Here is a 22,644-nt window from a genome sequence, read left to right on the forward strand (position 1 = left end):
TACTCGTTTTTGTAAATTACTGGATAATTTTTAGAGCAGCGATTAAATATTGAAGCACCATTTAAACCAGGGGAAGCAATTTGACCATGGGCAACAATCAAACATGTAGGCATTATTTTCAGCTCGGGGCAACATTTTAAACAAGAGGGAACAATTAAACCGCCATCCCATCCATACTTCAGCAAGTATGAACACACTACACATTTCAAATCGAAGTTTCAGATTGTCTACAAAACCATCTTACTGATTGGTTAATTTCTTTTCTTAACTCAACCCCCATTAGTCGCTGAAATAATTGCTCCGCCATGTTGCCTATGTAGGCCGTCAAGTAATGTCTGTAATTGTGTAATCATTACAGCTGCGTCATTACAGAGCAATTAGGTGCTGCGTGCTATAAATTAAAACAACCTTGTCGGAAAAGATCAACTGAGATTGTAATGGGCACAGGGTCAAGTGACGTCACTGTATTGGGTACAGAGTCACGTGACGTCATGGCTTTTAAAACAAGAAATAAATAAATATAGATCTAGTAGGAAGCGTTCGGGTTCTAAACCACGGCTCCGTTTAAAACTACCCCCAGTCTACTCAGTCGGTATTTGTTCGTATTGTCGTGAATTTGAATATGGTCGACTCTACTCCCCCTGCTCCACAGACTACCGTATCTTGAAAGTAAAATGCAATTATTGTAATTTTATCGTCAGTTAATCACAAGATTCTGGTTACAATGTTAACCTCCCACTTTCTCCCTTGATGGGAGGGAACTGTCAAGATAAAGTCGACAACAGCAGTTGTTGCCCCTGCTATCTTAATGAAATTACTCTGTTATGACTGTCGTGGGCAGGGTGTGGGTGGGAGTAATGAGTTAATATAATTAATAATTTATATAATTAGTGCAGGTAGTAGCCCAGTCCCTACTGTAGTTGGTGCTTTAATTGGTGTTGGGTGTCTTAATGTATACAAAGTAGTATTGAGAAGGTGGGGTGGGGGCGGATTAATTACGTGAGCTAATTAACTTTAATACTGCAGTCATAAAAGATATAACACAGTCATGCGTCAGACAGTTAAGTCATCTAGTAAACATTACAGTCACGCAGACGACAAAGTCATGAAGCTGGCATGAAAAGTCATGTGGCACACAATAAGTCATGTAACAAATATAAGTCATACACCATTCAACGTTTATAATGTAACAGGCATGAAAAGTCATATACCACATGTCGTTAAGCACCCATGAAATGCCATATAACACGTCATAAAGCACCCATGAAACGTCATATAACACATGTCATTAGCACCCATGAAATGTCATATAACACAAGTCATAAAGCACACATGAAATGTCATATAACACGTCATAAAACACCCATGAAATGTCATATAACACAAGTCATAAAGCACCCATGAAATGTCATATAACACAGGTCATAAAGCACCCATGAAATGCCATATAACACGTCATACAGCACCCATGAAATGTCATATAACACATGTCATACAGCACCCATGAAATGTCATATAACACATGTCATTAGCACCCATGAAACGTCATATAACATGTCATTGGCACCCATGAAATGTCATATAACACAAGTCATAAAGCACCCATGAAATGTCATATAACACATGTCATAAAGCACCCATGAAATGCCATATAACACGTCATAAAACACCCATGAAACGTCATATAACACATGTCATAAAGCACCCATGAAATGTCATATAACACATGTCATAAAGCACCCATGAAATGTCATATAACACATGTCATACAGCAGCCATGAAATGTCATATAACACATGTCATACAGCCCCCATGAAATGTCATATAATACATGTCATTAGCACCCATGAAACGTCTTATAACACATGAAATGTCATATAACACAAGTCATAAAGCACCCATGAAATGTCATATAACACATGTCATAAAGCACCCATGAAATGTCATATAACACATGTCATACAGCACCCATGAAATGTCATATAACACATGTCATACAGCACCCATGAAACGTCATATAACACATGTCATTAGCACCCATGAAATGTCATATAACACGTGTCATAAAACACCCATGAAATGTCATGTAACAAGCCATAAAGCACCCATGAAATGCCATATAACACGTCACAAAACACCCATGAAATGTCATATAACACATGTCATAAAACACCCATGAAATGTCATACATGGTACAACAGAGCTGAGTCGCTAGCTCGTGCAGCCTATGTTGAGCTAGAAGGGAGTTAACGCGATCAGGCTTGTGATTTCAGCAGACGACAGCAGCCCACGTGACCGGGACCGGTTAAATCATGTCTAGATCGGGTCTAAAGCCTCTGTTCAATGATAACGGTGTATCGGTGTCAAGATCAAGGTCGTCCATTAGCTCAATAGCGAGAATTATCTCCCTTCAGATTAGTTTCAATTTCCTGTTTGACAAGGGAAAGTGGATAGCGTATGTGATACGGAAAGGGTGATGGTAGGGTGGAGTGGGGTAGGGTAGGGTAGGGTGGGTTAGAGATTATCGTGATAGGCAGCAACATGACATGTTATGTTATTTTATAACAAGCATCGATTATAGTGAATTTACCAAGTCTTTTCATTAACATTTTTTTTTCACTTTTTTCTCAGAAATGTTGACACGCTAGAGAAAATGGTTGCCAGATAAAGCTATAGATCATGCCAGTGTGACACATTCGCTTTATTTCAAGTGTGTAGACAGCCAGTTGTTAAAATTGGGGTAATAGACAGAACTTGTCAGCTGGTTTTTGAAACCAGTGTCAAAACTTTGGCAGCGATGCAAGTATTTAGCCCCTAAGGTCAAGACGATTTGACCGCTTACAAGAATTCTTTTTTTTTTAAAACAGACAGAAGACATTTTAAGAACAGATCAGTGAATAGATATAGCCAAGCAGAGGGGGGGGGGTATAAACTTTCATTTTTAGTTTACAATGTCTGTTAAATAGGTTTTTTTTATATAAAGTTGCGACAACCGCAGCAATTATCCAGTCAAATGTAAAGAATTACGCCTGAATGAAAGCACGTCTAAGTATGTGTAACGAAGCGAAATATAAACATACTGGGTTCACTTGAATGAGATTATTTTCTTTAAAATGTTTGATCGATTCCAGTACATCAAAGTTGAACTTTATCATGTGGAAATAGATCAGTTTGTAATGTGGAAATAGTTTGATCAAGGGGAAAACTATGTAAAGTTCTATTAGGACATCTAGTAAGAGTGTGGTTCTAACAGAAGAAAAAATGTAGAAATAGAACTGTCAGAAATCGATCTGCTATAGTGCTGATGGGATACTTAGTTAGGATAAATGAAAGTAAGTAGGGTGAAATTAGGCCAGTGACCCCACGTGATTGGTCATCAATAAATAGATTTGTAGAGGGTAGTGTTTTCATATGTGTGGCATACACATATGTGGCATACTGTATGGTAGACTTGAAAAAACAACAACAATGTATAAGCTCCATGGGTAGCAAATGCAGGAGAAACATGAATAGACTGCAGGACAGCTCAAGTTAAACCAAGCCCAGAACATTAACAAGCCCACACCATTAATAAAAGCCAACTTTTTACATACAGGATCTCGATGTAAGCTAGCTGGGGCTCTTGCCAACCACAATATGTAGCCTACGATCTGTGTAGCCTACGCCATTTGTAGCCTACGACAACTTGTATAGCCTACGATATGTGTAGCCTAATACAATTTGTATAACCTACGATATGTGTAGCCTACGACAACTTGTATAGCCTACGATATGTGTAGCCTAAGACAATTTGTATAACCTACGATATGTGTAGCCTACGACAACTTGTATAGCCTACGATATGTGTAGCCTAAGACAATTTGTATAACCTACGATGTGTGTAGCCTACGACAACTTGTATAGCCTACGACATGTCTAGCCTAAGACAACTTGTGTATGGCCTACGATATGTGTAGCCTACGACATGTCTAGCCTAAGACAACTTGTGTATAGCCTACGATGTGTGTAGCTACTTATGTAGCCTATAACTCAGACTCACACACCCATCACTGAGATGAATTAAGCTCCGTGAGCTTAAATTACCGTTTCAATGACTGCTCACCGCTTGCCAACATTGGATCATTACGAGCTAGATATTGCCAGCAGTTTGCCATCTCTAGCTCACTCCAGCACGCGCTAACACCCCCCCCCCCACACTGTATCAAGGTTAGGTCTACCTGTAGTTTCTACCTGTTGGCTCGTCTACCCAACACGTGTGTTACCTGTGTGGGCGGGGTTCCCAGGTAAAATTCGACGGTTATTTTGCCGTTAAACAGCGGGTTGATAATGAACATGTTATATCATTAGACTGTTAGATGCTCGAGTATCACATTTCGGCTGATTAATGCTTAAGATCCTGTTCATAAACCTGCCTAGTCTACGTGTGAATAAAGCTCGGGAAGATTAATTAGCTAATTGGAATAGTTTCTTTTTTTAAGGTGATAAAAGGGCTTAGCGTGATGAAGATTATATAATAATATATCGTATTTTATTACATTTTTTTTTAAAAAATGCTGCTTAATTGGGGTATTTTTCGAATCAGTATAATTATAATAAGTTTTAAAAGGTCTACATTACAACATAACGGTACGACCGTGGTTTTAACGATATATATTATATTACGTGGAAATGGTTGTTTTTTTGTTCTGCTGATGTAGGCATAGGTAAAGTAATGTAAGCATGATGTATTATGTAATGGAAGTATCCAGTTCTAGTAAAGTCCAGTCAAGTTGACTCCAGACTTAAGTCATACAAGAGCAGTGCCGTACGGACAAAAATAAAGAGCGCAAACATTAAACGCCGGCCCATGCCATACTGAGGCGAGATTTTTTTTTTTGGAATTCTGATCCGTTTGCTTAAGGGGCGGGAGAGAGAAGAGGTTAGGGCGTCTTGACCTTGAGAAGTTCGCCCCTAAGCTATGAGGGTTTGCGTCATTGGCTGTTTAAGTTTGTTCAAGTGGGTTCAATTTTTTTTACAGGGGGGGGGGGGGTGTTCTTCCGGGGGACTAGGACATTTGGAGTAGGCTAATCAGATGGTTAGCCGGCATTGCATCGGATGGTTGGCCAGCATTATATCGGATGGTTGGCCAGCATTGCATCGGATGGTTGGCCAGCATTGCATCGGATGGTTGGCCGGCATTGCATCAGATGGTTGGCCCCTATTACATCAGATGGTTGGCCCACCTTACATCAGAGGGTTGGCCCACCTTACATCAGATGGTTGACCAGTACTATTGAAGAATCCTGACCCGCCCTATCTCAGAAGTTCTACTGCACTAAGCCCTCTCAATTAATTTCAGACAAGTTTCGGTGTCAAAAAAAAAATTATTAAGAGGGCAAAATGATACGAAAGAATGTTGAGATAAGGAAAAAGGTCAAAGTTCAACCGATAGTTTCAACGGGTGTGTGAAAATTTGCAATTGCTAGGTAGTTTTTGGTAGAATGTTGATACATAACTTTTACATTGAATTTCTATTGTTGGGGGGGGGGGGGAGGGGGGGGGGGGGCGGTCAGTTAATAATGGAATAAAGGGAATAACATATGAGCGTCACGTGTTATGAAATAATGGGGATTATGTCATCTGATCATGGTCATTATATGACGTCAACAAAATTAGGGTCCCTTGTCAACAAATTTTAATGGACCGTTATCATAACACTACATCAACTCTGGCCCACCTGCACAAAAGTTGGAGAGATTCTTTACATCACACACAAGGCTGGGTTTAGAAACATACTAGAACGGTGATTTGACCTAATGAGTAATTATTTACTGCTATATCGGTATCACTAATCGTGTAACGCTAATGCAGGTTATTTCATCGTTGAGATCTAGATATAATCGAATCAACAGAAACAGAATGATAAATCGATATTGCTTAATTCGTGAGGAATCGATTCCATCACGATACTTCTATATCCACTTCTGTCCATGACAAAGGAATATATTTTTAGAAGCATGACGGTATCGATTATATATGTGAAAATATTTAAATACTGCGGCCTTGAGCTTCGTAGGTATCGACCCCACGAACTGTTTCCACAAATAGCATGCGTGCCACTTAAATGGCATGTTGATGAAATGTACGATCATTTTTGGACAATGTAATGCATTACTTCACTCAAAACATCACAACCCTGATCTAAAACTGGACGCGGGGATAAATGGCGGAATTAATTATTCACTCTTCTCCAGGGGGTAATGCTTTTTCTAGAATCGTCATGGGGGAAAGAGACAGGAGGGTATTCAGATTTCTTGAATCTGGAGTGGGCGAGTTTGTGCAGAAAGCTATGGGTCGGTGCAACGGATGTGTGAGACAAAAAAATAGGATGAAAATTAGAAGCAAAGAAATACAACAACAAAATTCACGGGTACCCACACCGTTCTGATGAGTGGGTCCAAGGAAAAGCTAACAAACCTTGGAGTCTGGGACTTGCACCTTGAGAACCGCCACTCGGCCTTGACCCCGGTACGAGATAACGAGTTTAAAACAGACACACTTCCGGTATAAACAACTCCACATGCCTGTTTCCGGTGGGAATCGATTTTCATCCTCTTAGCGCATGCTCGAATACATCACAGGAATAACGGGATTTCATGCCCGTACTTAAGTTGGGTTTTATTTTTTTATCTTCGAAAATACATCCATAATCCACATGTTAAGTTGTAAAGATAATCAAAAGTCGTTCATCAGCCGACAAGCCAATGGAAAATTGTTCTGTCTTCAACTCCTTACAATCTCCTTACTTAACTCCATGCATAGAACACAAGTAACACACAAAAGTGAATCCTTAGGGCTCTAACAGACATCCGCCCAGAGAGTAGTTCACTTGTGGTAAGTCTAGAATATGCATTGGCCTGGTGCTAAATGACCTTCTCGTGATGTCATCTGATGTCATATTCTAAAATAGCCCATGATGTTTCGTACCCTCAAGTGACATTGTCATAACGTGTGATGTTGAGGTATATCCTCTTATGTGTTGTTATAGAATACATTTTGTAATGTTTAGTGATATACCGTGATGTTTAGGGATGTCATGTGATTTATGTGGTCTGATGTAAATGCAATCAACGCGGTAGTCTGCCATGTCTGTTGACTATGTCTTCCGCCTCTCTAAGTCTCCCTAGCAACACATCAACAACAAACAACTGGTGAAACTCGGCCCAGCAACAAGTAACAAATAACATCAGGGATGAATCATCCAAGGGGAGATAATAAAAAAAGCGATCGTTCAGGGGAGATAAGAAATAAAGAAATATTTGACCGTCTGATATCTAGTCTATCTGCCTGGGACGCGAGATTCTGGCGTGGTGACCTTGACCCCACACAGAATGAGATGATTATTAATCAGACGCATTCAGACAGACGACAGAGGAGAGTGTTTGTATTCAAGGAAAATAACCGCTTCCTCTGGGGTAAGAATGTCGGAATTTTGTCTGCAAGTCTCGAATTTTACAAGAGTTACCGCATGATTGTAAGAGGGTCCTAAATAAAGTCCAAATTAAAAACATATGAAGATTAAATTCAAGTGGAATTTCGTGGGATACAAAATTAGTGACTACAAAACGAACCAAACAAATATAGATATAAGTTTGTAACAAATGTAGGTTTTATTTTTAATTAAATTGAGCGTAACTTTCTAGAACTATAAAAGGCGATATTAAACCTCCTTGATTTATGCGCATGCGCTCTCCAGCACAGTCATGACAAAAAAACACGAGAAAGTTTGGAAGTTCTTTTCAAAGTTGATTGATGTGTAGAAAACAGCTGTACAGTTTGTGATTAATTTTTCAATTATGTTACACGTTTGTAAAAAAATAAAAGATTTGAAGTCGGTCATAATTAGAATAAAGTGTAACAGGCTTTAGTTAGGGGTTTAATGTGTCAGGCTTTTGTTAGGTTCTGAGCCCAACAATTATATGGCCAACGAATAGAACATACAACTTAGGATGTATTTGTCATGACATTGTAAAGCAACCAATGAAAACATGGATGGATTTTTTTTTCAGCCTGGCGATGTAGGAACACAGGTCTTTTATGGGAGGTTCAGGTTTATCGTGGAAAGTTGAGGTCTTTAGAGGAGGTTGATAGGTCTTTAGAGGAGGTTGATATGTCCATAGAGAGAGGTAGGAGAGGCCGGGGTCTACATGGGAGAAGTGTGAGGGCATTGGGTGAAATAAAGGAAAATTTCAGACAATGTGAGAGGAGAGCCTGTGAGGTCTTTGAACTGTAGGAAAATTCTAGACAATGAGTACAACCAAAGTTTGGAAGGGCTGACAGAATTTGAGATCGTGGTCATAGAATGGACATATGGTCAGTGTTTGATAAAATGGCCAACGTGAGGACAGTGGAAAACGTATGTCCCATGACGGGAGTACGTCCCTGTATGGGAGTACGTCCTGTATGGGAGTACGTGTAACAGTATGGGAGTACGTCCCTGTAATTTGAGTACGTCCCTGTATGGGAGTACGTCCCTGTATGGGAGTACGTCCCTGTATGGAGTACGTCCCTGTATGGAGTACGTCCCTGTAATTTGAGTACGTCCCTGTATGGAGTACGTCCTGTATGGGAGTACGTCCCTGTATGGGAGTACGTCCCTGTATGGAGTACGTCCCTGTAATTTGAGTACGTCCCTGTATGGGAGTACGTCCCTGTATGGAGTACGTCCCTGTATGGAGTACGTCCCTGTAATTTGAGTACGTCCCTGTATGGGAGTACGTCCTGTATGGGAGTACGTCCCTGTATGGGAGTACGTCCCTGTAATTTGAGTACGTCCCTGTATGGGAGTACGTCCCTGTATGGGAGTACGTCCCTGTATGGAGTACGTCCCTGTAATTTGAGTACGTCCCTGTATGGGAGTACGTCCCTGTATGGAGTACGTCCCTGTATGGAGTACGTCCCTGTAATTTGAGTACGTCCCTGTATGGGAGTACGTCCTGTATGGGAGTACGTCCCTGTATGGGAGTACGTCCCTGTAATTTGAGTACGTCCCTGTATGGGAGTACGTCCCTGTATGGGAGTACGTCCCTGTATGGAGTACGTCCCTGTATGGAGTACGTCCCTGTAATTTGAGTACGTCCCTGTATGGGAGTACGTCCCTGTAATTTGAGTACGTCCCTGTATGGGAGTACGTCCCTGTATGACGCTGTGTCGTCATGTAGAGGTCGACAGTGATGGAGTGCTTATGCCAGTCTAACAGTCAGTGACAGCTGGTGTTGTAACGAAGTTGACAGGTTGTGTTATAGCCCCGCAGATATTGCGTTCATTTTTAATTTGTTTGTGTAGCTGAACGAATGCTTCTGCGTTTCAGCATGACGCGATTAGACTGTACGATTTACTGCACGCCTGAGAATAATTCAATTGTTTTGCATGATTGATTTAATGGCGACAGGTGGTGGGATGACGCAATGCAGAGGGTGCCATCTTAATGACGTCAGTACAGGTAGTTACACTAGAATATTTAATGCGTAGTTTTTGAAATCGTAATAACATTATTTAATACGTCGTATTTTTAGGGTATAACATTATGTTCAACTTATTGGTTGTTATTATACTAGACTCGTCATATTTTCGCCATATATAATAAGATATCTTATAACATTGTAGATGTTACACCAAGTATGCACCCGCTGTGTAAATATCTGTAAGTCTAACGCCCTTTCATACAACAGGTTACATACTTCATACCTACACCCGCCAACTGCAAATATTCTGTTAGCAAACGAATTGATGAATGGGATCTTTAAAAACCTGACTGTGGGACAGTGGTTAGGGCACTTTTGAAAACCTGAACGTAGAATTAAGGGACTGAACTGTTTAGAGCACTTTTGAAAACCTGACCGTAGAACTAGAATACAGGGACTGAGCTGTTTAGAGCACTTTTGAAAACCTGACAGTAGAACTAGAATACAGGGACTGAGCTGTTTAGAGCACTTTTGAAAACCTGACCGTAATATGAAGGGACTGAGCGTTGCCCGATTAGATAACTAAATGGAAGGCATTCATAATGAAACACAAGGGACACAATTTTAATGTAGCCAATAGATTCAGCTAACATGGGAGGTAAGAATGTTTTTCTTCACAAGGATCTGTTTGAACAACTGGTTATTGTTTGGTTGGGGTGGGTGGGGCGTCCCACAACAAAAGGTAAATCACTAGGAGTTGGTGAACATAGAGCTGTTGTAATCTGTGAGTGGGGTGGGGGGAGGCAGAGGAATTATTGAATGGCACTGTTTTAGTACGTGTGAACGGAAATATTTTACATGTGAAATGTCACGTGGGGGGAGTAGATATTAAAACTACAATAACAAGTATACTGGGTAGTTATCTTAGGATAGTGGTACTCTGATGGTAGTTCTGTGTTACTAATGGTACTCTGGTGGTAGTTATGATGGAATTACTAATGTACTCACTTGGAATCAAACTCTGCTATCAGCAAGGGATCCAAAATATTGTCCGTTGGCTCCCATGTGCTCTGTCTGTGAGAGAGAAGAAAAAAACATTAGGACGGGGAGGACACTTCAACGACTAATACATTTTAAGACAAGTTTTATAAAAACACCAGGACAATATTTTACAAATACAGTAGGACAACAATGTTTTTACAACACAGTAGGACATTATACATGTAACGGAGGACAATATTTTACAAAAACAGATAAATAATCACAATAATAGAACAAGACAACATCAAAAGCGTGAGATAACAGTGTATGTTGTAGTATTATTTTAAATTGACCGCGAGCAAAATGTACATTTGTCAGTAAGTGTCAAGTGTCGACTTGTTACTAACAGACTAGTCACTTTCTTGATTCTGATAAATTAGATAATTGTCTGAATATTTATGATGTTGTATTAAACATGAACGCCTCACAACAGCTAACCTGGATACAAGGTTAGGGAGATGGTATTACAACCAGGATACAAACCCAGGGAGATGGCATTACAACCAGGATACAAACCCAGGGAGGCGGCATTACAACCAGGAAGGTAAGACTCAAAGGCAGCTTACGCATCAAACTAGTGATGGTTAACATTAAACACACAAAAAGGTTACCAGTAGGCCAAAGCATAAAATAAACACCAAATGCAAGACTCCTGAAAGGGGGGCACTTTTAACTGAACCCATGAAAACATTGAACCTTCTCCTTGCCCCCCCCCCCCCCCTCACATTCCTGATAGATATACTGTTACAATACAGGACGTAATCCCCGAGAGCCTAGTTGCACGCCTCAGTGAACACGAAAATAACCTAATCGTTTCAACCTTGGCAAGCAGCGAGTTTCTCCCTCCACCTGCCCGCCCCACCCTTATTCCCCCCCCCCCCCCCACGGGTTCACTAAAGTCTGTCCTAGTGTAATCCGGCTACCAACGTGTTTTTCTCCGGGTTATCAGAGCAGAACTACTCTCCCGATACAATCTGAATGGTGCGCTCTATAATTAAACCTCTTCAAGTTCTATCCCCATTCCAACCCCCGGGGGAGGGAGGGACGGGGCGACCTGTTGTGGTTAAAGGAAGTCACCGCGACCTTGAAGTGGTTGTGGTTTTTGCGGTTACACCTGGACAACGCCCACACACCACACACGTTTGGATGTGGTCTCAGGTGGGTTTCGTGTGGTTTCAGTGACGTCAGACGGTGGTATTGACAGAAGGGGGAAGGGAAACACTACATAACGAAAACGTCAAAAAATTGATGTTTTGTGACTTTAAAGTTAAAGAAAAGAATTTCTTTTTAACTTGGTTGTGATGGTTTTCTAATCAGATCCTTTTGATTTAAGCGGGATTTTAAAATGTATTGGTAATAAAAAAAAACAGACAGGCCTACAAAGCTAGTTAAAGTCTCTGCAGTTGGGGTATTATACCACATTCAAATACAGTAATCTGCTAGATTTTTCACCATACTTAGCTGTTCTTGCAAGTGCTACCAACGTTAAGGCATCACTAGCTGCTATACGTCTTATCTTATCCAGAAATCTTGTCTAGATACCACACAAGTAAACACTACTTAACTAACAAGTAGCTATGACGACTACTTAACCCCACCCCCCCCCCCCCGTACCAGTAGCTATGACAACCACTTGACCCCCATCCCATAAATAGCGAACGTTGGTTATATCGTAACTGCTGACAGTTTTAAAATTCGGCCGAGGGCGAGATGAGTTTCAACGGGTGACAGATGGTTGTTTTTTTGTTTTGTTTTTGGCGCGTAATAAAAACAGATCGATTTCGCGATTGTGACATCGTGTGCAACGTGTCACATGTGCTGACACGGCACTTTTGTGTTAACATCTGGTACAGTTGGACTGAAATGTTGATACAATCATTGAGGCTTTGGGATCAGAGGTATTGGACTTGCGTGAGCAGATGTATTAGCCCTTGATATACCACACATGTGGGTCGGAGCTACGTCATGATGGTCTACAGGAGATATCGCAATGCCGTATACGTAGCTATGTATGTGAAGTTCTTTTCTGACCTAACGTCCCATTTGATAGATGAAGAAGAGTTAATATGTTGGTGTGGTTTGCACTATTCCCAACCGCTTATACTTTCTCACCTAAGTCAGGTACCCATTAGAGCTGAGTGGACTCAGAGACGTCCTACAGTCACAAGTTACAATCGAGATCCAATATCGATATCTTCCGGATAGAAGCTAAATGTTCTACTATTCGACCACAGCATCCCACAGCATGTTTGTTTACTGTTTACTATCCTAACTTCTCTGAACAAAGTTAACTTCGTGACTATTCTGGCGAATTTTTGAATTGCCGTATGTACATGAACTGTCTTTTAAACGCTTCTTATTGACGTCAATTGTGTACACTTTCACAATGTTAACCTAACCATACAGACCCCACACTTACATCCAACTGTTTATGGTCTACATATACCATCAATCAAACATTAAAATTAATTTTCATAAAATTATTTTTTTTAAAGCCGAATTGTAAAAATGTCAGACTGCTCGCATACAAAGCGCATAAGTCACATGACAACATCCATTGTCAGGCATGACAACATCCATTGTCAGGCCTAAGTCACATGACAACATCCATTGTCAGGCCTAAACACCGGGCCATGGGACGACAAAGACACAAATTTGGCGGCCACAACTTAGCGACTGTTGGCCCAACCCAACCCGCCTTCTTTCTGACTGCCCTCCCCCCATCCCGCGTGTTTGGTCACCTCGACCTTCACCTCCTACGTCCAAGGTCACGTTTCCCAAACAACGAAGTGCTTGCAACCATCTGTCGTTGACCGTACAATGCTGACCTATCAGGGAGTTAACGGGGAAATTGACGTGGCTCTAGCCTCCCTTTTGACGAGTGCGTTAGGACGTTATTAAGTTTGGCCATTGTAGGCGGCTCACGGGGGATAATAAAACACCAATTACTTTTAATACAGGAACAAATTACAGCCGGCTCCACGACATGGGGGAATAAAGATTTAATTGCCTAGATTAGGAAATTACGGGAATGGGAATATATTAATTAATTACTCAGAAGGCCATTGCTCTGAAATTTAAAACTAATTAATTTTTTAAACTGTAATTACAGTCATTTACTTAATCTACAGGCTTGATTTACTGTAATTTACAGAAGCAGGTGAACTCTACTTCATCTTTCCTTAAAACTCCAATCAGGTGTGTCTCTAGCAGTGTCGTGTAGACCCCGCCCATTGTTCGATTGATTGAGTTGTTTTTTTTTTGTCTTGTTTAGCCTCCAACCCATAAACAAATATTGAATCGTGTTGGGGGTTGGAAAAACCCAGCGCCAGATAGAGGAAACATCACCGGAAGTGGGCATTGTTCAAAAATATGCTTTTTGTCGCGGACCGCTTTTGTCGCGCACGGTTTTTGTCGTGAACTTCTTTTGTCGCTCAACCTATGGTCACACGGCTGATCGGTCCATTCATGAACATCCCCCGCCCCCCCCCCCCTCAACACTTCCTTGCAGACGATCTACGGGTGACCTCCCGTGACCTCGACGATCACGGGTTCATTCATAAACGAGCAGACGAGCAGATAAAGACCAGGAAAAGACAACAACGGAGATGGTAAAAAAAGGTTGGAACACAAAAGTTGTCCTTCAGGACCATCGGGGCTGGTCCTAACATTTGTCAGGAGGACCTCGTTGTGGTGTCCTTACAGTCGTCTGTCCTAGTGGCAAAATATGGGATGTGAAACCATTTGGTACTGATGGTAAACGTCAAGGTTAGGTTAGATGACGTCACGATTGGGTTAGATGACGTCAAGGTTGCGTTCAATGACGTAACGTTTAAAGTTATATGCGGTCACAACAATGTCAACAAATGGCGCTCATTCACGGTACCCTAAGTTAACCTTTAAGCGGAAGTTGTGTGTTAAAAGAGAACTATTACTTCCTCGACCAACGGCCTCAGTTTATTGTGGTGATAACTTACGCTCTAGCCGCCTCTTTGTGTGCGAGTTATCGCGCCTAGAGATAATTAATTACATCAATATATTCAAAAAACCAATTAACGACAGGCGGATAATGCGGTCAAGGCCACAAACATGGAGTCCCGACCTTCACCTTGGTGAGTTGTTTATCTGCCTGTGTTGACCGCCCCTCTCCCCGCCCTTCAGTATTCACGACCTCCTGTTTTCCACCCACCACACCCCTCCCCTCCCCGGGCTTTGGACTGGATTCGTTTGTTTTAATTGTGTTGGCTGTATTAAAAATTTAACAAGTCACATGTCCTTCAGGTCGCGTTAAAAACAAACATGGGTGAGCTGGTTGGTCAGACATAAAGGGGTGTTTACTGGTAAGTGTACACGTCCTAAGGTTTACTTGTAAGTGTACACGTCCTAAGGTTTACTTGTAAGTGTACACGTCCTAAGGTTTACTTGTAAGTGTACACGTCCTAAGGTTTACTTGTAAGTGTACATGTCCTAAGGTTTACTTGTAAGTGTACACGTCCTAAGGTTTACATTTTACTTTATAGAGCATACGTCCTTAGGTTTACTTATAACTGTGTATGTTATAAGGTTTACTTTCAAGTGTATACGTCCTATGGTTTATTTTCAAGGCTGTAGATGGAATATGGGATGGGGTAGTTCAAGGTGTAGGCATATACATACGCCACATAGACTGGTATGGGGGCAGAGTTTCTTCCAGGCATCTCTTCGGGGGGGGGGGGCGGCGGCGAAGCCCCCCCCCCCCCCCCCCGAAAAATTTTTACCGCCCCCCCCCCCCCCCCGAACGAAATGAAATTTATATAATTTATATAGAAAATATATACTTTTAACAGTGTCCCCCCCCCCCCCCCGAAGAAAGTTTACCGCCCCCCCCCCCCCGAAAATTTCAAGTGCCCCCCCCCCCGGAGAAAAAAGTCTGGAAGAAACACTGTATGGGGGCTCAAGTATTTAGGCATATGATCACTATTCTTCTGAAATTTGTAAACTTAAGCGTTAGACAAAACAAAAAGTATCGTCCAATCTAATTTGATAAGGTAGACACTCATTAGGTAGGCTAATTAACTAATGCAGGCTGTGATTGGCTAGTCTTATGTTTGCAGCGCCCATCTTCACCTTGTCTAATTCTGAAACCAATTTCGAATATTTCTATAACACCTCGTTTACTTTTGCGACGTGTATACTATACAGGTCTAGAAAAAACAACTCGTACAGGTTTTAATGTTTCCGACTGCTTCTTTTTCGTTGGATAGATAAACCGGGAACCTTCTAGAAAGTCTTAAAGTGCACAGAGGTTATTCAAGGCTACTTGACCACCATCTCCCCTCTCCGGCTGGTTCTGCAAGCTCACGAGACGAGCGGGGTGGGCGAGGTGGGGCCGGCCGCAACCACCCCGGCCCGCCTCGATCGATCGGATAAATTGCGCAGCGTGTTTACCACACGCGCTAGCATGGTGACGAGGGCAAGGTGAAGGCCGTGGTTTCTTGGTTACCGCCATGTTTGAAAATGTCAAGAATAACTGAATCTACTTTTTAAAAAAAAATACCGTTAATAGCTGATGGCGTGGTTATGCAGCGTCAGCGGTATCGTGATTGGGTGTGTAGGCAGTCGTAGATGTGGCTAACAGGAAAGGTAGATGTGGCTAACTGGCCAGGTAGATGTGGCTAACTGGACAGGTAGATGTGGCTAACTGGACAGGTAGATGTGGCTAACAGGACAGGTAGATGTGGCTAACAGGACAGGTAGATGTGGCTAACAGGACAGGTAGATGTGGCTAACTGGACAGGTAGATCATGGTAGATGTGGCTAACAGGTCAGGTAGATGTGGCTAACTGGACAGGTAGATGTGACTAACAGGACGTGTGATCACCTCCAGTACTAACGGCTTAATGACAAAAACCAGGTTAACAAGCCACATGACCACAAAAGAAGTTGGCGTTAGAATTAATTAGAAAAGATAAAACATGCATTACATGTAGGCATACAAACATTGGACGGTACATAACAGATGAGAGACGCTTGCCATTCACGTTTTACATGTAACGGGAGCTTCACGTATTCACACTATCACACCCATCACCTCTCTGACCTAGCCCGCCTCCCCCCCCCCCCCCCCCCGACAGACAAACGTAACTCTGCACCAAGCTGGTCACCAGGTTATCCATCCCGTCCCTCGTCTGATCCCATAAGCCGATATCTGCCGGACTAAGTTGGGGGAGGGGACAGGAAACAGACACCAAGTCGGGGTTACCGGACCTGACCTAACGGCTGACCCGGTTCAAAGTTGTGATGATGTCCACGTCATAGTGTAATGAGAAGCACGCGTGCATTTAATGAGTGACCCACCCCTTCAATAAACAGTCGTGGTCATTAGCACGTGACCAGCCAAAGCGTAGCACGTGACCAACCAAAGCCACAAAATGCAAGTCTGATATGTCGTTGGGTATGTAGTTGTTTTTTTTTAAAGGTAACACATGCTAATTTAATCAACAGTTTCAACGTTTCAACAGTCTCTCTATTGTATCAACTTTCGATCTAACAATGACAAATCATTGGAGGAAAATAAAACGGAAATAATTCAGGAAATCATAAAAGAAACAACTCAAAAACACAAAACAAAAATTTCAAGTTCAAATTTTAAATAAAGCAACCAAAAAACAATAACGGCTTATTTAAATGTTTAACACGTTATAAACATAGTTTTTCAAGGAAAGAAAATGTAGACACGGAGGGAATTCCCGCAGAAGAATAGGTAGTGCTTTTCCAGGAAAGGTAAGCCTGGTAACGTGTGTTGGGGTGAGGTATTATTAGACATTACAAAACAATAACACGTGATTTAGAAAATCAAAGAAAATACTTTTAAGACAAATCCTTGATTCACTCTTCAAGAAGAGAAATGCAGACTGTTCTGGAATGAATATGCAAGATCTAAGTTCGACTAGATATAACAAAAGGCGGTTGATTTAAAAGCAAACGAGCAAAAAACTGACTTCGGAAATCGATTGGGTCGGAATCTAGCGTGATTTATTTTGGGCGCGCATTTTGTTATTCTCGAAATCGAGGCCGTGAGTTCTAGAATGTTCCGAATGTCAAGGATGAAACTGAGTTAAGGTCAGCAAGTCCCGGCCCCTCTCCACCCCCCACCCCCACGAAAACGTTTGTGTGGCGCGCGTGAAGGGAGTTTGCCCGGGACCAACAGGGAGCCAATCAATGAGCCCGAGCCCGTAATGGCATCACAGAATGTTCTAGAAACTTTGGGATCGATACTACGGGACGCGTAGCGTATTCGGTGAATCAGACTTGCTGACCGAATGCAATCATTGATACAGATCATATCGATTCCTCAGCAAAAGTGATCGTCCCAAGTTACATAATACGCCTTTAAGTTGACGCAATAAGCAAAAGGTATAGAAATTTTCGAAACTAACCTTCCCCACTTAAGTAGTATCAAGTTCGAGATCAAAGTCACACTGGATAACGGCGCGTTCTTTGAAGTTTCTTCAATACACTTGGCTAGTTTTGTTTTACATTTTAAATCGATTTTTGAGTTTTAACACCGAAATGATTAGCATTTAATCATCTGATCGATAATCTGATTGAGGTTGAGCCATAGTTGGCTTAACAGATCATAGGGCGGATAGAGAGAGTGATACGTGGTGTGGTTGGTACGCCCTTCGGTGTGGGGTTATATCATAGGGAAACAAGATTAACGGCAAGTGTTCTGGGTTAGATCTTAGGGAAACAAGATTAACGGCAAGTGTGTAGTGCAGAAGATCACCATAAACCCCAGGCTTCAGAGAAACTTATTGAAATAAGAACTTGTCGAAACGGCAGGTCTATGGCTTGAATACAGGCGTTATGTAACTTTACAGACGGGAAAGAAAACAACAACTCTACAGACAGACGCCAGCAACTGTTGTCTGGAATTGCAGACAATCAGAGATTTCGTCATGTGGACCAGAGTTCGAAGATGACGCTGAGAAAATCAATAGCAATTGTTAGATGGATAGGTCCAGAAATTGATCTGCTGAATGCACGCATCGAGTGTCACGTCTGCCAGTGTGTGATCAACCCCACACCTGACCAGAGGTGTGACATCAACCCCACACCTGACCATGATGACACGACACATTCAGCTATTACATAATGATCGCGTCGTGTCGAAATCTTTTCATTTTAATGACAAGTTGCTCAGTAGAAATCTGACGCAATATATCATTGAGTCGACGAACGAGGCGTTTACCGCGAAATAAAACATACGTCTTACATAAGCTAAATTGGGAATGTCATATCTTTCCAGGAATTCGCCAGAAAAACCGCAGACGGAATGTCCCGCTCCTTTAGGGTAATGTGACCTTGTAAATCACATGATTAAAGATACTCCAAGATGGCGGGTGGATCGCATGCCATTAGCCAGCTACCCCGGTATCTACAGCACGAATCTAATCTTCGGGCACCGTGACCCCCACTCCTTGTGTATTTAGAACATTCTAGTCGTATCGTCTTACCACCAGCGGTGTTGCCGTTCAATGGGCCCACACATATCCCACTTACAGCACACGTCACTGACGCAAGACAACCTGCTGTGCTGACACGCTTGACTGATTTCCCAGATCCCACAGCCAGCCCTCGGACTGAAGCACTCAGGGTACTCTGACCAGTCGAGCGTGACCCGGACACCCACGTCACCTCACCGAAAGTGACCTCCAAACACAGCGCCACCTACACCTATCAGCATCCATACCTTAAGGGTACGATATCGGTAGCGGAGGATTTCAAATCCCCCCCCCCCGGCATGTTCAATACGTATGTGTCAAGGACACAAGAAGCTATATATAGACCAAGGATTGCTCCATCGCAGGAGATACAGGCGAATCTAAACAATAATAGCAGGGTAGCTCAGAACAAGTACTGCAATCGACTTAATGTCACTCGGCTCTTGAAAAAGTCATGTGACTTGTATGGTTAACTCAGGTGGAAAGTTTTGACTTCAGTGCAGAAGTACTTAGCGCAAAATTATAGGCTGAGAGTATGAACGGTAATGATTGGCCACTTGTGTCAGCTAATAAAATTACATCAGCTATAAATAAACTTTGGAAATACTGGAACCGAAACTTGACAGTTGACACGAAAGGAAAACTGGGTTAAAGTTCAAGCCAAAGTTTGGTGAAGAGCAATTAGTTTTTAATATGGTGATGAAAAGGCCGTGATACATCCAGCACGGAAAAAGTCTGTCAAATAAGTCGTACAGCAGGGAATCGTTTTCGTTCACTGCCCTACAGCAGTCTACCAATTCCTTCCCTTTACTTCCCCATACACCTAATCTAAACTCTGACCAATATGACCCTCCCTGGCTTTAAGCAACTGATCCTTAACTTCCAGCATGAACGTCAGTCACGTGGTTCTTGCTCATTGTAAAACATAATCCACGATAATCCTGGAAAAGCTAAGTCTTTTACTGGAAATATTTGTCTATTGCAGCCACCTCTACACCCACCCACTCTTGTCAGACATCCACAACATCACGCCAAATATACGACCTTATCACGCCCACTACACCCACCACATCACACCAACTGCACCACCACATCACCCAAGCCACCAGATGTCCACACAACGATGCACGTCTAGTCTCTAACAGCAGACGACACATGAACAATAAATAACGGCAGACGACAAGAGAATCAGACAAGATGACGTCACAGTTGGAGAAACTGATTTATCAACTGACGCCTGCGACAGTGGAGGTCATATCTCGTATTAAGTAGGACAGTGTAGGACCTGTCTTAATACCTCACGGCGTCAGGCCTGACTGCACTAAGCCTCCTATAGCAAATGACCTCAGTCAGTCAGGTAACTCTAATACGTACGTGATGGATAGTGCGACATGCGCAGGTGAGAAATGGCCTACAGGTATTATCCCCATATAGACTCGACCTTCACCTCGAATGTGGCGTTACGTGAAGTAGGTTAGAAAATCAGGGGGAAATCTAGATCTAGCTACCATGATTGGGGACGGAGTGTATAACTGTAGCTCTAGCTACCTTGATTGGTATAGGTGTACAAAACGGTGTTGGGTAGCTGCTTTTAGCGTTAGAGCCTAGCTATGCCGAAGGCCGGTCTTGAAACGATACGTAAGGAACTGAGGTGCAACTGACAGTGTGTAGTGCCATGCTATTTTTTTAGAGTAACGTAGGATTAGACAAACCTAACAGTCAAGTCAAGAAACAGAACGACCCACACACGAGAAAACAATGACCCATACACGAGAAAACAAATACCCACACACGAGAAAACAACGACCAACACACGCGAAAACAACACACGATAAAACATCAACCCACACACCAGAAAACACACAAATGAGACCAAAACTAAACACTTACTTGACTGAGTATCCCTTCCATTTGACCAGGTACTCCACCTTACCCTAGTGAAACAAAAGACAAGCAGGTTAGTGTGCGAGAACACCTACAACCAAACTTCGAGTTCACTACCAGTTGCCTGACTTTACAGTTAAATCTGTTCCACTGGCACTTAACATGCACGCCCTAAGCACCGCGACACTCAACAGTGTATGACGATTACCAAAATAACAAATACAGTTGCCAAAGTTGCATGAGGCTCTACAGAGCGCGTGTCACTCCAGAGTTACGGCCGCTTATCTGGAGTGATCTCAAGCACCGCCCACTTCAAGGGTCACTACTCACTCAAGGGTCACCGGTCATCAGAGTTGGACTATCCTGGAGTGCCAACTCTGAAGTCTATACAGGCAGAATGTAGCACAAGAATGTTAAACTTGTGTATCAACAAACTGCTGGGGTCATTGCAGGGTTAATCAATGCCCGGCCGTTAGGTGGGTCAAGGACACTACGGTTAGTGTAGCAGTTGACGTGAGGCATCTAGCTAGTTGTAACGCCTCATCGTGAGGTATGCCTATACTATAGTAGTGACATGAAGTTGTGATGGAGTGACACACGGATGTGACGAAGTAGTGACGTAGATCAGCTGCATGTGTCGTAAGTGTAGCATGGGCTATTACGTAACATTAGGCCACGACATGCTGGTACAAATTACCATATGTCGACATATGTTATATGTGCACAATAGGCATACATTAGTGTGATCGTGGGCTATAATCCTACACCAGGTGTAAACATGAGCTACCACCTTACACCAGGTGTAAACAAGGGCTACCATCCTACACCAGGTGTAAACAAGGGCTACCATCTTACACAGGTGTAAACAATGGCTACCATCTTACACCAGGTGTAAACATGAGCTACCACCTTACACAGGTGTAAACAAGGGCTACCATCGTACACCAGGTGTAAACAAGGGCTACCATCTTACACCAGGTGTAAACAAGAGCTACCATCTTACACCAGGTGTAAACAAGAGCTACCATCTTACACCAGGTGTAAACACGGGATACCATCTTACACAGGTGTAAACATGGGCTACCATCTAACTACATAACACTATTCAATATTCATTAGTGGTGTAGTACTAAGATCTAGATTAAATCTAGATCTAGAACCTATAGACTAGAACTAGATTAGATCTATCTAGATCTAGAATCTAGATCTAGACCCTAGTAACATAGTTTTAAATCCAGGTGAAGTGGAGTTAGATCTATATATTTTTTAGACTAGATCTAGATCTAGAATTCGTCAGTTACAATGCTAACAGTAACAGTTAGGCTAACGCTAACGCTTAACACGCTGCAGTGATTTGTGCTTGAAATGTAGATCTAGTTATCTAGATCTAGAAGCAGATCACATAGACCTAGAACTTATGATTGATCAATTTCTTCTACAGTCATCGAATCTGTGATAAATCTTAAACTCCTTAACTACACAACAGATTTCTAACGTACGTAACGAAATGTAAACATTTGGCAGTGTTCCAAAGTCCGCTTCTAGAAACTACCAGAAAGTCAGATTTTTTTAACAAATAAAAAAAACGTAAAATACAAACATAAAATAACTCACCCTTCGATGCCTTTTCTTCTGAATATAATCCGCCTGAAATACACGCTCACCAAAAGCAGGTAATTCCATTTTCATAGAATCCATAGTCATTCTGGCAGTGTCGCGCTCCTACTGTTGTCACGGCGAGGTTACACACCGGTTTGTTGTGATGCTCCGGTTTTCTATGGTAAAGCGAC

General features: G+C 42.2%; 1 protein-coding gene across 1 annotated transcript in view; it reads right to left on the reverse strand.

Annotated features, from left to right (window-relative positions):
- The window catches only part of LOC131934407 (chromobox protein homolog 8), a 37,450-nt gene extending 14,813 nt beyond the window's left edge, over positions 1 to 22,637 (reverse strand). The window contains exons 1-3 of the mRNA XM_059290528.1: positions 22,469 to 22,637; positions 20,861 to 20,904; positions 10,452 to 10,517 (exon numbers count right to left, since the gene is read on the reverse strand). Coding sequence (XP_059146511.1) covers positions 10,452 to 10,517; positions 20,861 to 20,904; positions 22,469 to 22,558 — 200 coding nt within the window. The 5' untranslated portion in view covers positions 22,559 to 22,637. The remainder of the gene's footprint in view (positions 1 to 10,451; positions 10,518 to 20,860; positions 20,905 to 22,468) is intronic.
- Positions 22,638 to 22,644: the final 7 nt, after the last annotated feature.

This window comes from Physella acuta, unplaced genomic scaffold (genome assembly GCF_028476545.2).
Source record: "Physella acuta isolate Inbredline_101_S28 unplaced genomic scaffold, ASM2847654v3 ptg000011l, whole genome shotgun sequence".
Classification (NCBI taxonomy): Eukaryota; Metazoa; Mollusca; class Gastropoda; family Physidae; genus Physella; species Physella acuta.